Raw genomic sequence first — 16,877 nt, forward strand, 5'->3', positions numbered from 1 at the left:
AAAGATTACATAAAACATCCATAAAACCAACCAAGGCTTGAAGGTAACCATTCACCACCACGCAGGTTAAGAGTGCATTGAACTACGAATTCACTCCCCCATAACTTTGCATAGTGTAGTGTAAATAGTGTACCTTTCTCTGCGCTGTTTCTGAGAGTTAATAACCATTAATATATCATACTGTCCACAAGGGACCGCCACGATGGTCTAGCGGTTAGAACGCTGGCCTTGTAATCCTGGGGTCTCGGGTTCGATTCCCGGCAGTGCCCGAATTTATAAATTGTGTTGGGCAAGGCCGTGGTCTAGGCAACACGGAGTTTTCCTCCGGGGGCTTCCCCGGTTTCTCCGTGGCTTCCCAACAATTACTCCATTCACACACAGAAGAAGGCAATGGCAAACCACTTCTGGATCATCTGTCAAGAACGTATATGAACAGGTCCCAGTCCGAGAAAAGGATGGAAGGATCCTGTTCATATGGACCTGTCGTCAGACAGAACACTAAATAATAAATAACTGTCCACAGAGGTAACAAGACTGGAAAGTTGTACTCTTTGGAGTAGCTACACAGGAATTCGAAAGGAACACGCGGAGAAAAATGTAATTTTCTTGACAAAAGAATGAAAGAAATCGGCTTGAACAGTTATGACCTTTGACTTTATTTCCTTGATTGTAACGTTAATACATAAATATTAACATAATATTATATTTTATTATATGCAAACGGAATGTATGGGTGTGGACTGGAATCAGCTGGATAAGGACAGGATCAAATTACGAGTTCTTGTAAACATGATAAAATACATACAAATTACATAAACTGCATTAAATTTCTTAAACAGCTAACAGAGACTGTGGACTTCTAAAGAAGGACTTTGACCCATGGAGTATACCTACTTAGTTACGAACTTTAATAACAATATATTTTAATAAAAGTTATCCACATACTAGTTCAAAGAGGTTCAGAGTTAACAATTCGGCCAGACCTGGCAGAAAATCACAGAATATGACTGAAACAGTTTGTAAAGAAAAGGGGGTTCTTGCATAGCACCAATTTCAGCTACCACTGAATGACAAGATTTACTGAAGTTGCTTGTAATAAAACAGTTTTACTGCCACCATCATTTCTGAACTTTGTCCCACAACAAATTCTGCTTCCTGAAATGTGTGGTTTTTCAGCAATTTAATATGTTTACAGAATAAAGATATTTGTAAGATTTACTTACCTTTCTGCCATATTAAAACACATTACAATCCTTGCTCTGCTCGTTCTGATCAAATATCCTCTCACTAAGATTAGTAAACATGCAGAAAGTTCAAAAAGTTATTAACGACAGAAAATACAGACAATAAATACAAGAATTATACATGGACCATGCTTGTTTGAATATGATTCGTTAAAATATAAAAGACATTGCTTAATTCAATGAAGTAAAATGTTATGTTAGACGTTAAATTACTGCATCAATAATTTATATTCTGTTGGCTACGTATTATTAAAATTCTTGGAGCAAAATTTACATGTACTAGAGCAGAGCGCTCCTTTCGGAGCTCCTCGGGGGGTTGGTCAAATTTTTAAAATGCAACGTTGCGTTTTAAAATCTTGGGTAAGAAACTAAACCAACCCCCCCTGAATAGGGGGTTAAAACACTTGACCAACCTCCCTTCTGCGGTTGGTCAAATTTTTAAAACGCAACCAACCCCCCCGAAGACGGGTTGGTTGTGTTTTAAAATTTTCGGGGGAGGTTGGTTGCGTTTTAAATCTTGAGTAAGAAACTAAACCAACTCCCCCGAATGATGGGTTAAAACACTTGACCAAACCCTCTTCGGGGGATTGGTCATTTTTTTAAAACGCAACCACCCCCCCTTCGGGGGAATTGGTTGCGTTTTTAAAATCTTGATTAAGAAACTAAACCAATCTCCCTGAATATGGGGTTAAAACACTTGACCAACCCACTTCTGGGGGGTTGGTCAAGTTTTTAAAACGCAACCAACCCCTCCTTCGGGGGAGTTGGTTGCGTAAGAAGTTGAGTAAGAAACTAAACCAACCCCCCTGAATAGGGGTTAAAACACTTGACAAATCTCCCTTCTGGGGGTTGGTCAAGTTTTTAAAACGCAACCAACCCCTCTTCGGGGGGTTGGTTGCGTTTTAAAATCTTGAGTAAGAAACTAAACCAACTCCCCCGAATGGTGGGTTAAAACACTTGACCAACCCCTCTTCGGGGATTGGTCATTTTTTAAAACGCAACCACCCCCCTTTCGGGGGAGTTGGTTGTGTTTTTAAAACCTTGAGTAAGAAACTAAACCAATCTCCCTGAATATGGGGTTAAAACACTTGACCAACCCCCTTCTGGGGGTTTGGTCAAATTTTTAAAATGCAACCAACCCCTCCTTCGGAGGAGTTGGTTGCGTTTTAAAATCTTGAGTAAGAAACTAAACCAACCCCCCTGAATAGGGGGTTAAAACACTTGACCAACCTCCCTTCTGGGGGGTTGGTCAAGTTTTTAAAACGCAACGAACCCCCCCGAAGAGGGGTTGGTTGCGTTTTAAAATCTTGGGTAAGAAACTAAACCAACCTCCCCCGAAGGGGGAGTTTGGTTGCGTTTTAAAATCTTGAGTAAGAAACTAAACCAACTCCCCCGAATGGTGGGTTAAAACACTTGAGCAACCCCTCTTCGGGGGTTGGTCATTTTTTTAAAACGCAACCACCACCACCCCTTCGGGGGAGTTGGTTGCGTTTTTAAAATCTTGAGTAAGAAACTAAACCAATCTACCTGAATATGGGGTTAAAACACTTGACCAACCCCCTTCTGGGGGGTTGGTCAAGTTTTTAAAACGCAACCAACCCCTACTTCGAGGGAGGTTGGTTGCGTTTTAAAATCTTGAGTAAGAAACTAAACCAACCCCCCCGAATGGGGGGTTAAAACACTTGACTAATCCCTTTCGGAGCTCCTTGAGGGGGTTAGTCAAGTGTTTAAAACGCAACCAACTCCCCCGAAGGGGGTGGTGGTTGCGTTTTAAAATCTTGTGTAAGACACTAAACTAGTTTAGTGTTTAGTTAGTTTAGTGTTTACTCGAGTCATTTCTTTAGTCGGCATTGTTGTGATGGTATAACAATGCAGAGTAAACAAATATAACGTGACATTGTTTAATGGCGTCATTTTTTGATAGACGACAAATCACGAATTTTAAAGGAAAAAAAAAGATAGATAATCTGCATCAGAAGTGTGAAGTTACATTATAAATGAAGTGATGTAATATCGGATACTACAAGAAATTATTTATTCTTGTTTGCTGTCTGGATCAAATTACGGAATGGTTCTTGAGGAATGATAAATAGGACTGAAGCCTCTTAACGAGATCAATGTTATACACTGGCACTACCATTGTGCACGTAACCACAAGTGCCCTGAATTGGTCTCTTGAACCCCTTCCACAATTTCTGTGCCGTGTTGTTGGGAACCACAGGCAGGCACATAACTGTTGCGTTGTTATTGCTTGCAGACGCCGTGGTCAAAGTCGGCGTTGCGTTCAACTTCGTCGCCATCAGTTGTTTTGCCACGACGGCGGAATGAGCATCCTGAAAAGCAGTCGGGGCATCCCGTTTCCAAGGCCACCCGAAGGTCCTCAACAAAGTGTTTCTGAAATCTTCCGAGAACAGGCAGTAAATGTAGAAAGTCATGGAGTAGTTGGTAACTTCCAGCAGGTTCGCCACTGCCCGGAACACCTGATACGAATACATACTGAGGTTTCTCTGTGAAAGGGTCACGTTGAGAATGACCATTGGAGAGACGCACACTAAGAAGAGTATGGAGGTGCTGCCGAGAAGCAGGATAAGACGGCGTTCTTCTGCGAATGTTCGAGGGTCATCGTCTGAAGACGACGTCCTACAAAGGATCATCCGACGACGACGCTCGCAGGATCTTCGGTAGACTATCATGATCCTCATGTTGAGGGCTGCCAGCAGGACTGTTGGCCCCACTTTGAAAACGACCTCCAGTACCACCTATGGGAGACAATAAATTATTCTCAGCAACAACTGTGCAGACGAATTATACACATTTTTATTTACACTATACCACTGCATGACAATAAAAGCTGGCATTCATGATATCAAAATCTATTCAGTAACAGAGCGGAAAAGCCAGAAATGTTACGTTATGCGTAAGTTTTCTAACGTTTTGAAATTATTCTTATGCGACGTTTCCAGGAATGTACGAGGTGCGATCGGAAAGTTTCAAGACTGTGTTAATAGCGGGCGAACCGGATGTAGTACGAGCTTCTGCCTTTAGGGAGTGCGGCCTACATTCATAGTGAATTAGTGTGCCAGCCGGCATCATCGAATTAGCATTTGTTTCTTAGATACGGACGTTTTGGTAATGCATTACACCGACCCTCCTGCGATTTCGGAATGGCGTGTGCATCAAATTTTGTCAACGACTCGCCAAAACGGCTACGGAAACCTATGAAATGCTAAAGCAAGCATTTGGGGAGTCCGCAATGGGTCGTGCACAAACTTTTGTGTGGCATTCACGTTTTAAAAATGGCCGAACCTCTGTCGATGATGACGAGCGTTCTGGACGACCATCTTCGAGCACAACGCCCGAAAATGTTACGAAGATTCGGCAGGCCATTCACGAAGATCGACGTCGTACCATTAACGACTTGTGCGACATTGTTGGGATAGGCTATGGGACCTGTCAGCTGATTCTAAAGGAAGAACTCCACATGCGACGCATCATGACAACGCGCCAGCGCACACCGCCCTCAAAGTTCGGCAGTTTTTGGCCTCAAACACCATGGCCGTCATCCCGCACCCTCCTTAGCTCCGTGTGACTTCTTCCTCTTCCCAAAGATGAAAATTCAGCTAAAGGGAAGGAGATTAGAGACGATAGAAGAGATTCAGGCAGAATCGCAGATGGTGCTTTACAGGCTGACAAAGAAAGATTTCCAGGGATGCTTCCAGGCTTGGCAGCGGCGCTGGGATCGTTGTGTTCAGTCCCAGGGGAACTACTTCGAGGGTGATGGATGAATTTAATACCTGAGATAAGTGTACGGGTTTTTATAGGCGCAGTCTAGAAACTTTCCGATCGCACCTCCTATATCTGAAATATAAAGATGCGAATTGAGGGCGAGGAGAAATAATGGTACAAATAAGACCTGAAATTTATTTTTCTCTTTCTACATTCAAGAGGAATGTATCAAAGAATTGTGAGAGTTAGTGTAGGAGGTGAAGCAGAGCAGTAGCTGCTTCCTTTTGTTACCTTGTAGGTGGAATAGATGACAGAATCGAGCAAGCGTTTGTTGTCCTCTCGCTGGTAGAAAAGCGGTCCGCCTGGCGAGAGCAAGCAGGGCCTCAGTTCGTAGCGAAAGGCGTTCGGGAGGTATATCAGGAATGTCAGGAGGGGGATGAGACACACGATGAGGCGAGGGGGCCCGATCAGGGGCTGGGTGCGTCCCGGGTGACACACGGATATGTAGCGCTCCACTGTGAGGGCCAGAAGCATCATGACGCCGACACCTGAGCACAGAACAGATATTGAAACTACGGTTATCAGTCAGGATCCTGTACTTAGCGAGGAAAATAAATGAAAATTTCTTTCCCACCCAAGCACTTTGATAGATGCAAATGTTTTCATTTTACTTTTTTTCTTATTGATAGTCCAAATCGCACACCCTCGAACGTTCAGGTGGTTCGGGGGAAAAAATGCAAATGGTTACCGAGACAGGCGTTTCCCAGAAACAGTTCAAGGTGCTCGTGGTAGAAGGCCTGTGGCAGATTGTTCCACCTGCCGGAGTCTTTGTAAATCCGCAACCGCAAACAGAACGGGATGGCGAACAAGATGGCGAGGAGCGCAGCGGCAGAGTATCCTGAAACAAAAGACAGTAGTGCAGAATGCTCGGGCGTGGCTAGTAATACGATGCCAGACGACCTAAAACTGGAAAAAAAAAATTTTACTATGTTATACAACTGACGCATATTTATTATTATAAAAACACCTTAGCATTGTAGTGTAATTGGTGAGGAGATTTAATAATATTGAGTTTCGTCACGACTTGGTTCAGCTGTTTTATGGCTCGTCAATGGATATTATTATAAAACAAACTAAATTTTAAAAGAACTTTCTCATTGCTGACTTCTTTTGTAACTAAACAACACCCTTCAATACATTTTACATGTTAAAAAGTAAAGTAAAGTTTGTCCCACTACACCCCATGTAGGCATTTGGGGTGAGTGGAGGTATAGCTCCTCTCTTCCTTGACCTCGGCACTAGATGGGGGTGAGTGGTCAGCATCACGCCCCGGCCGGCTTTACCCCCGGGAAAGGACCCCGGTACCCATTGGATAGAATGCTGGGTGGGCCCCAGAGCCGGTCTGGACGCAGAGGTTAGAGGAAAAATCCTCTGCCCCCGTCGGGGATCGAACCCCGGTCGTCCAGCCCGTAGCTAGTCACTATACTGACTGAGCTATCCCAGCTCATACATTTCAGATGGTACTAAATTATATTATAGACAGGTGTTATTAAGTGTTTTACATCAAAGAGTAAATATCGTTTAATAAATAATTCTTACATCGTGAGCCGAAATAAAAAGGAAATTAATGCAATCGTAACTCTGTGGGACTGAAGTGTGCAAACTATGGCTCATGGACCGAAAGCGGCCTGTGAAAATAATTCCGTCATGCCAGAAACATTTTCCCGACATTATTAACAGCAATGCCTTTTATAACGTGTTACATTTTATACACATTAGTACTTTAAACTATTTAACAAAAATTCTTGTACATATTTCCTAATTCCATACGCACAATTATCCGCTCATCTGACGCTATAAAACTGTCGTAGCTGAGAACATGTCGTCAAATAAACCAGTGGACAAATTTAAAAAAAAATTAAGTACAGTATGCACTGTCCATTCCTCTGCTTTGTCACGCGTAAAAATAATACTAAAAACCTATTAATTTAAGTTGCTTTGATGTTCAGTAAATGAAGGTATCGACACATTCAGTGTGCTTCAGGGCACTCAAATAGGCCTATGTTTGTGGGAAAAATCTGTTTCAGAGCCCCTACTAGCCAAAGATAAGGTAATTAATCGGCACTTTTCTGTTGGTACCTATATTTAAAAAAAACCACGCTGATCTCACCGAGTTCGTTCAAAGGAGAAATGTGAGTAATTTCTCTTTCTGTGATATTACACAGTACTCAAATTCATAGAGAAGTGTATAATTACGATTACGCATTTGAATGGCTTAGGGTATGACGACTGGGGTTCGATTCCAAGTATGAGCAAGGAATTTTCTACTCGCGACCACGTGCAGAACGGATCTTGAGTCCATGGAATTCCCTGTTGAATGACGATCATAGCTTTGTCGCGTGGAGGTAAAATTTGCCGCAGTAAGAAGCTGGCCTCTCGCCTAGGACTGGAATTCGTGTAGCGTTACTAGCATGTTGTTTATACCATCACGGTGTGGTGCTGATTCAAAAGTGTCTGTTCAGTGTAGGAGACTGGCGGGTGAAGTACCGTTGAACAATACTAGCTTTCGAACTGTGATCACGGTAACTAACGAGGGTGACGTTCTATCTGAGTAGACCTAAGGGTGTGTTGCTGAAAGTTCGATAGGGGATCGAACCACTAGGGAAATTTCGATTGAATAAATCGAGGACAGGAGAGACATTAATTGGGCAGATACAGAAGAAGGCCCTTCATGGAGTTAGGATGCTGTGTAATCGTGAGTTTCAGGATCTAATGATTCAAGACTAGGTTTAACGGATCATTGGACAATCTACTACATGGAAATCAATGGCGGGCTGAACAGATGAGAAAAGTTGTTTGACATCCTTCTTTGTTCTTGCAAAAAAGTTACTGGTTGCTTTTTTGTTACCATAGAAACAAAAAGTTAATTTTATGATTGGATTATATACATCTTAAAATATAAAATAAGGGAGAAGCTAAGTTTAACCCCCCCCCCCAAAACTGACAAAGATTAGAATAACAAGAAGTGAAAAGATAAATCAGTCTTTTCAATAAATCAGCAGAAATCTGAGGATGACTCTTTTCTGTGACATTGCTCCGTTTAGTTTTATAAACTTCGGTAAATTTCTACAAGACTACACGGTACAATATCCCAGAAGACAAGTCATATTCATGCTCGCCGCAGTGAAAACCTCGAATATCATCCAGCAGAACTACGACTTTAAACAAAATTAACATTACGAAATGTTACAAAGGACGCCCAATATACAATTTATTCAAAAATTTAAAATTTTCTGGCAACAACAGTCTTTCTTGTAGAGCACAATAGGAAAGGAAAAAAGTATTTTTAATCCATCAAAGTTTTTAACGTGATATTTTTCCCGAAAATATTCAATAAAGTTGCTAAGATAACATCATTCGGGTTTCCTAATTCCTATGAATAAGAAAAATGAACGGGCCCATAAAGTGTTCTTTGATCACGCCAGAGCGCGAAGAACACCTAATAACGCCACCTACTTGCTTAATACACTCTCAGGCTTCCATCGCATGCCAGAGAGTTGATATATTCTCTACACGTTCAGCATATGGAAGCGACAGGTGAGGCCCGCAGGCCTTCAGGAAACGAACACATCAAACAGAACCAAGAACTCTCCCTCACCACAATCAATATTGCTAAAACCACTGTCCCCATGCCCCCGAAACACTACAACCACAAACAAAACCTCAGAACCTGGTATCCGGCAGCCATGTTGCTATTAACTAGCCAGAAAATAAATTTTACAATTTAACTGACATTCTCAGACACAAGATATTAAAATCAGTAGAAGATGGCTTTCCTGTTAAGATCTGTGAAGAGTGAAACATAATATATGCAAATCTTCACTTTTTTTAGGTACATTATTTACCAGTAATAAATTAAGCCATGATGATGGAGGTAGTAAGGACCTCTGAATCGTCGCTGCAACCCAGAAGACAGCCATCTACATCTCGCCCACTTCAGTGTCAGCAAAGTTTGCTTGTGTATCAAGTTGCCTCGGTTAGTAAATGACTGCCTGTTGAGTGAACGACAATGGTTGCGAATGCAGAGAGAGCGAATTCGTCTTTTCGCTACTGGGTCCAAAGAGGTCTGCGACACACTTCGCCCCACGTGCAACAGGCTAAGCGTAGGCGAGTCTGTCCTCGAAAAGAGAAGCTGTCCATTCACCTCGGTCTGGTGTCGAGGTCAAGAATACAAGGAACTTTACTGCAATCTCAACTACAGGAAGGCACATGTTTCTGGCAGACTAGTTTCACAGCTTCATACGTGAATATATTACCAAACAAACCGAGGGCAATATATGATACTTCAGTTAAGTTCCATATAACTTACTTTGAGTAAAGCGGCTGGGACGTTCAGGTAACCACTCGTTTTCATCTACTTCCGAGGTTAAGAATGTGTGGGTGAAGCTTTATCTCCTCTCCGCAATACATCTATGTGGTGTTTAATCAAGCGCCAGGGACAACTTTGCCTAATTAAATTCGAAGCTCGTTTAAATTACATTTAAGAATTCAGTCCGTACCTCAAAGAAAACACAACTGTTATACTATACGATAAAATTGACTACCTCTGTTAAGGGAAGTAAACGCTGTTTACACTATAAGTAAATGAAACCTGCAGGTACACTCTATGAGAGTTCTCTAGGGTTAAAGTAGGTAGTAATTAAATTACCATTCGAGCTTAAAATATGTTAACACACACTAGTTTCAGTTCTTTGCTGTTATCCAACGACGTTGTATAAAAGAGCAAAATTCGAATGGAGTTGATATGAAGTGGTCGTGGTCTATTTGATGGTAGTATTGTATTTCCTAGATTTTTTAAGACACACGTTTTCCGCGTTTTAAACTTTCTGAAATCGGGGTGCGCCTTATTTTTGATGACGTCTAAGAATCGATATATCGTATTTTTTCCTGACACCTTACTACTAAATCAATAGTGGTCTTAAACTCGATACTCTTACAATTGAGAAAATATGCTGTTTGTAAATCGACATTTTCTTGGAATGGTTGCTCACACTTTGGATTATTTTAGACCGTTATATTGCTGTACCGCCATGCTATCCAGCTCGCTGGTAGCCTAGATGTTTATTTAAAGACGCTATATCAACCGCGCTGAAACAATGTCAAGTGGATTAATGTACACCATGAATCTGGAAGAATGTGGAAGTGGACATGACCTACTTTAAGTTATTATACTAGTATTTGTAAGGAGATGTTCGTGAAGACAAGTTCTGAAATGTGGATCTCCCGATTGTAAAACATTTTACCTCTTGAAAGAACCTGCGTCATCCTGGCTCGATGGGAAATATATTTCTACAACCCCAGGAGAACCAGAATCATATTCTTTGTAGAGACACAAAGTCTCTTTATACAAAGAAAAATAGTCCGGAAAATGGCGATTCTTTGTCGAAAGCACAGAGTTCCTACGTCAAAGAACGGACGTGATCTTTTTTTTTTCAGGATGCCGAAACGAATGTCTCATATGAGCGACAGAATGTGGCTTTCAGGAGTCACTCAGTCATACACGAAGGATATCGAATGAGGATAAGTTAGAAATGGCGTCTCAAAAAACAACTCAATGTTGTGAGGCCGTCTTGATGGATACTGCTTCCAACAGTCGACCAACCATTACGAATCTTAGGTTGAGAGAAGGTCTGGAAGGGAATCATTCATCTATTTTGTAACGTCGGCTATTTCTGCGAAAAAGAAGTCTCAGCTCTGAAATTTATTGTTACATTACTTTTTCATGCGTTCTTTGCAATAAGAGCACAAAATAGACAAACCGTGAGGAAATCTAAATGTCCGCATTTTGTATTTTACTCAAGGAATTGAGATTGAAATTGGCGTTGGGAATCTGTAGTAAAAAGCTGTTACTCGAATGTACTTTAAATTTACGTTCGTCAAAAATAAACCTTACATTACATGACGCACAAACCGAACTTTATCGAATTACTCAAAACCTGCCAATCATTTGCACACGAAAATTATAGGCTTAATTAAGTTATACAACACTGCTTCAAACCCGAATCACCAAATATAAATACATTTAACATAAAACTTCTTCTTCCTCCTCTATATCCTCTTTTACCCGTAGGTGTCGAGGTTTATTTATTAATTTAATTGATCTGTTCCAAAAGGGCACAAGTAAACGTAGAGAAAGAAGGAAAGAATTATAAAAATAAAATGAAGAAATAGCAAAGAGTTAAAAATTAAGGACTTTCCAAGGAAAGAAACAGTAAACAAAGAAGGGAAAGGAGAAAGGCCTGGCTGGCCAATCCATCTTCTAATCCTTTATAAACCACGCACTTCCTGGCGCTCCTAAATTCTGTAATATGCACCTCCGGAACATAGGCAGTCAGCCTCCGTTAACCGTCGGTTCTAAATCGGTAGTAAGGCAGACTTCTGTACACGACGACTAACTCTGCCAGGACAGTGACCGAATGATCTCATATAAAAGTCCCCTTTCTATAAGTCGCTTAAATTCTGCAATGAATCTCGATACGGAAATTAAAAGAAATGTCAAGAAGTGAGATGTCGAAATGCAACATGGCCGACGCCACATTCTCCTGGACGGAACCGGAAACTCGACGGGTGTCACAATACAGCGCGCCGTCTGGCGCTCCATTTCTGAATCGTCCCCCCCCCCCCCCCAAATGGAAGTACAAGGAGAGGCAGTATGCTGAGTACATGCTGGCTAACACGACGCAGTGTTTGTGGGCAAACCCACTTTTCCCAGTTAAATAATAATGTGATTGCTGAACATAGACTGGATAGTGGGTTTGAATCCCGCTAGAGTAAACGATGTGTGCTATGTGTGCATGCTAAATGGCCACTTGTCACAAAGCGACAGAAAATATGGAAAGTAGCGACGAATATGTTAATCAACAGTCGCGGACAGCTGAAGAGGGGTGGGCTTTATGTTTAGGGGTTGGACGTGGGCTATATTATCCGTCACCGTAATTAAAATAAACATGTTATAAAATATTACAGAAAACCTCGGACTCTAACACATTCTTTGAGTAAGAGAGATGAAATTACCCAAAAAAATGTCACTATTTTGTCTCTTCGCCATTTATTATTATTAAATCAGGAAAGATGAAAAATAAATACTAAATTATGATCGAAAACATTACGTAAAAATACAATTGTAAGACATAAATATATAAAGGATAATATTAAAAAGTATCTTAAAAGAAACAGAGTATTATTATTATGTTGATTTTACTACCCTGGAAAGTGTTCAGCACGAGTCTTATGTGAATACGATATTAAGTCAGACAAAATTTGTAACGTGTCTGTTATTCAAGACACTAAATATCTAGGTAAGTTTTTTTGTTTTTTGTTTTTTTGTTTTGTTTTTAGTGTTCTGTCTGACGACAGGTCCATATGAACAGGATCCTTCCATCCTTTTCTCGGACTGGGACCTGTTCATGTACGTTCTTGGCAGATGATCCAGAAGTGGTTTGCCATTGCCTTCTTCTGTGTGTGAATGGAGTAATTGTTGGGATGCCACGGAGGAAAACTCCGTGTTGCCTAGACCACGGCCTTGCCCAACACAAGTTAAAAATTCGGGCACCGCCGGGAATCGAACCCGAGACCCCAGGATTACAAGGTACATATAAAACGATATTTTACAAGCTGATATGCATGACGGAAATCTGGTCTCTTAAAAGGAAAAAAATCGCTTAATGTAGAAAAATAAATACATGGCATGCAAGACATGTGGTGTTATATGGAGCGCGGAATTTATGGGATCAGACAACGGTGGACTGCCAGATTCAATCAGGTCACATAATACCGATATTTACTTCAAGATTTCCAACCAGAACTTTGCCTTTCCCCATGCCTGCTAAATGCCCCGCCTTTTTAATCCTCCTTGATTTAATTATCTCATTTTACACCACTCCTTATCCATCTGTCGCTGCATCTTTCTTAGGTCCAACGTCAGAGCAACGCTTGTGTCAGATGGTGGGACGTCATGAGGGCGGGTCCGCTACTTTGGCATAAGACAACGCATACAAGAAAAAATTACTACGAAATCAGTAACACAGAGGAATGGAACTTCGAAGGGTAGAAACGTTAAAGGAAGAAAGGGTTATTGAAAAAGGAATATAAGGCGTAATAGTGTTGAAATGGCTTCATCATCCAGAGTATGAAACTGTTGATGTTACTCACAGTGCTGGAGTGATGTCGAAAGTCTGTTTATGACATCCACTGGACGTTATTTCAAATTATCTTCACCATTCACTGTGTTACCAAACTTCTGATGTAACAACACAGTTTTCGCCGACCTACATCACTGGAGGAACGACCCGCTAAGTCAAAGGTACACAGAAACGTACCAGAATGCCTACCAGTCTTATATCAGCTATATCTGAAGTAACATTTATCGAGCAAGTTAATATTTCTTGCAATGAAGTAAGAATAACAAATAAACAGACTTTTTAAATAAATTACGGAGTAGAAATAATATGTGAATCTGTTTAACTAAATTTGTAATAAATCATCGTGAAGTTTAATAAACTACCCTCGATTATAACATGTGTGGTCTCAAGTCTTGAAACGTTTGATGCCCCCTAATATATGACCGGGGTTCGAACCCCGACGGGGGAAGAGGATTTTTCCTTTAGCTTCTACGTTCAGACCGGCTCTGGTGCCGACCGAGCCTCCAATCCAATGGGTACCGGGGTCCTTTCCCGGGGGTGACGCTAACCACTCACCTCCATCTAGTGTCGAGGTCAATAATTAGTAAGAGCTATACCACCTCTCCCCACAAGTGCCTACATGGCGTAAAGTGGGACAGCTTTACTTTCATATTTTTACCCCTAATATAAAGTTTGGAGGTTTGTAGTAATGAATGACTTTTTTCCTCATAAATATCCAGACAGTAACAACGTTCCTATTTCAGATCAACTTAAAACCACTAACTCAATAAGTAAATAAATTTCTGGATGTATACAGCGCGTTCGTAGTTCATTCCACACAGTACACTGACAAATGAATCATATGCCAAAGTAATGATGCTGGCCACATCAGTAAAGTTCTTCACAGTATTGACTGACACGTTAAAACTTGCATGTGTACATTCTGTACACAGCGAAGAGATATAAAATATTTCCCAGGGCAGCCTAAATCATATCTAATAAATTTCTGTCGATTTCATAGTGCCATCGAGGTAATTAATGTCACTATATACAAGCATCAAAATCGCCCTATCATTTTGTTAATGAACATGTCTCGGGTACACCGAGGCATATACTAACCGAATTTGGTCAAAGGCATGTATATTTGATGTTCTTCATGTAGACGTGGATTCAAGTAGCTTTACATCTGTAAATTGCCGTTGTAATTAGTACAGAACAAATGTTCATTTGGGTTATCATGTTAATGTCGGATTAGAGGACGCTTTGACAGGATTTCACAGAACTGGTCCCTTAGATAACTTTAAACTAATTTGCATTCCACGATACACAGTTGTAAATATAGTACCTAATAACGTTTCGGATAGACACACTGTCTCCATCTTTAGGGCTGGACAAATAAGCTCACATGGCGTTACAACCAAAAATACCAACAATGACAATATTAGAACAGATCTTAGAGGAAAAGTGTGTGAGCTTATGGACTGTATTCAATTGGTTCTGAACGGGGACAAATGACTGGCTCTTGTGAACACGGTAAGGAATCTTAGGATTCTATAAAAGATTGAGGAATTTCTTGCTCAGCCGAATAACTATCTTCTCCTCCAGAGGTATTTTGCTGCATGGAGTTTGCTGGAATTCTCTTTGGAATTTCAACATGGCATTACAACGTTCCCCCAATGGCGCCAGGGTCTTCTCACCTCATAACGCGCAAGGTCCGTTAGTGTGGATGATCTATCTGTAGGCTATCGTAAAAGCCCGAATGTTGGTTAAACCTAGGATTTTCTACTTGAGATTGTACTACATCATATAATATTGTATTCTTCAATTATGAATTATTATTATTTATTATTAACTGCAAATGGGTTTTTACCCGGTGGCAGTGGTCCTACAATGAGACACAAAACAATAAGACACAACAAAACAACGAGACACAACAAAACAATTAGACACAACAAAACAAGAGACACAACAAAACAATTAGACACAACAAACTAATGAGACACAACAGAACAAGTAAGTAATCATTTTTGACATACGATATTATTTCGCATTAACTTTTATACTGTGCTTTGTGGAAATAGTGCACCGAAACAAAATACTGGTAACCCATCCATGGCCTACTATGTACACGCACTTTTATACAACGAAGCAAAACAATGTTTCGCAGCTTTCGTAATTAAGCAAAGATAAGTATTGATTTTAATTTTTCTGTGCTGATTTGTTACACTTTATAATAAAAAGTATTTGTACGTGAATACAATTTTCCTGCCATTCTCGACGCGAAATTTTCTATTAGTTGATAATTCCCAAGGTTAAACAACTTCAAACACCACGCTGTGAACACAGGGTTTCATGGTAACCAATGCACACAGCGAGCAGGATTACAAAGTAGGAACTGGGTCCCCACAGAGCTATAAAATGGGAAATACACAAAAACATTGAAGTATTAATTTGTCTGGTGTCTTTACCGGGATAGCTAATTACTTTTTTAAAAGTACTGAACATGCTCTATCTCTTTTGTACACGTTAAAATGGCGGATATGTTAGGTCGTATTACTTACTTCTACACAAGTAATGACGCCAATTCCGCCATCTGTTATCGTACTTTTATGTCAAGGAAGACGAAAATAAGCAGGCTATTTGCTTTTTGTGTAAGCGAAAAGGAAATTCGAGCATGCTATTTACTCCAGCGTCACGAACATTTACGTAGGAGAAGACGAATGCTCATTCAAGCCCTCGAGTAAAATTAATTCATTCATTCGGTCCCTCATTTATTCAACAGTCTATTCAATGAATGAAACGTCACGGTCGAGCCGTTGGCACTTCCCTTTGAGTTCGAATATCGACCTCTCGACTACATGTTTTGAGATTCTTTTGAGGATTCCCTTAGTCCTTCCTGGAAAATACACAGTCGGTAAATTAAAATAGACCCCGTACGTTCTCTTACGCATTCTAAATTAACACAAATTTCTTCTCTCGCCATACATAACCTATAATAGTTACAACCGTCATCAAAAATAACCAAAGTCTACATTCATTCGTATACTAATTCACATTTAAAATATATGTGGACAAGAAATAGCCAATATGCTTCTTGAAAATTTTTATATAGTTGCCTTATTATATAAACTTATTCTTTGTTTATGTAACAACAAATTCTATTGAATTGATGTGAAAATAATATTTTGTGCACAGAAAGAAATTTTGTACTAAGCAGCGGCGTAACTGAATGTATCTACATTTCAAAAATTGGAGGAAAATAATTCAGTCAGTCTCGTTTAAAGTCTGATCGAAAGTCAATCATTCTGAATGTAAGTCATGCATAATTCCAATACATAATTGTTTGATTGGTCATTACCATTTTGTAACAAGAAATTTCCGAGAATGTTTTATCTATAATCATATTAAAACTGTCATGTCAAGATGTTACGGGTAAAATTTTCAAGCAAATCCCGGAATCTGAGTAATCACAGAATAAAATATCACAGTATCACAGAATAAAATAAATAGCACTCATTATTAATAACATTAATATATAATTAATACAAATAAATTAAATAACTTCATCTGAAATCATTTGAACTGTATTCATATTTTGGAACACTGCACTAATTTCAACGATATAAGTATGGCCTGATGATGGCATTGTGGTATCGAAACATGTTCCCATAAATGTCAAACACTAATTAGCAACTGACAGCCAATTTGTGTTATATATGGTAATAAT

At 40.1% G+C, this 16,877-nt stretch overlaps 1 protein-coding gene across 2 annotated transcripts in view; it reads right to left on the bottom strand.

Annotated features, from left to right (window-relative positions):
- Positions 1 to 2,884: 2,884 nt before the first annotated feature.
- Positions 2,885 to 16,877, bottom strand: part of LOC110839568 (putative G protein-coupled receptor B0563.6) — a 138,261-nt gene continuing 124,268 nt past the window's right edge. For both annotated transcript variants that reach the window (XM_022083911.2, XM_022083909.2), the window contains exons 2-4: positions 5,719 to 5,868; positions 5,262 to 5,518; positions 2,885 to 4,003 (exon numbers count right to left, since the gene is read on the bottom strand). In XM_022083911.2, coding sequence (XP_021939603.1) covers positions 3,365 to 4,003; positions 5,262 to 5,518; positions 5,719 to 5,868 — 1,046 coding nt within the window. In that variant the 3' untranslated portion in view covers positions 2,885 to 3,364. The remainder of the gene's footprint in view (positions 4,004 to 5,261; positions 5,519 to 5,718; positions 5,869 to 16,877) is intronic.

The sequence above is a fragment of the Zootermopsis nevadensis genome, unplaced genomic scaffold (assembly GCF_977971745.1).
Source record: "Zootermopsis nevadensis isolate Lab colony 2312 unplaced genomic scaffold, Znev_1.0 Znev_ptg000003l, whole genome shotgun sequence".
NCBI classification, from domain to species: Eukaryota; Metazoa; Arthropoda; class Insecta; order Blattodea; family Termopsidae; genus Zootermopsis; species Zootermopsis nevadensis.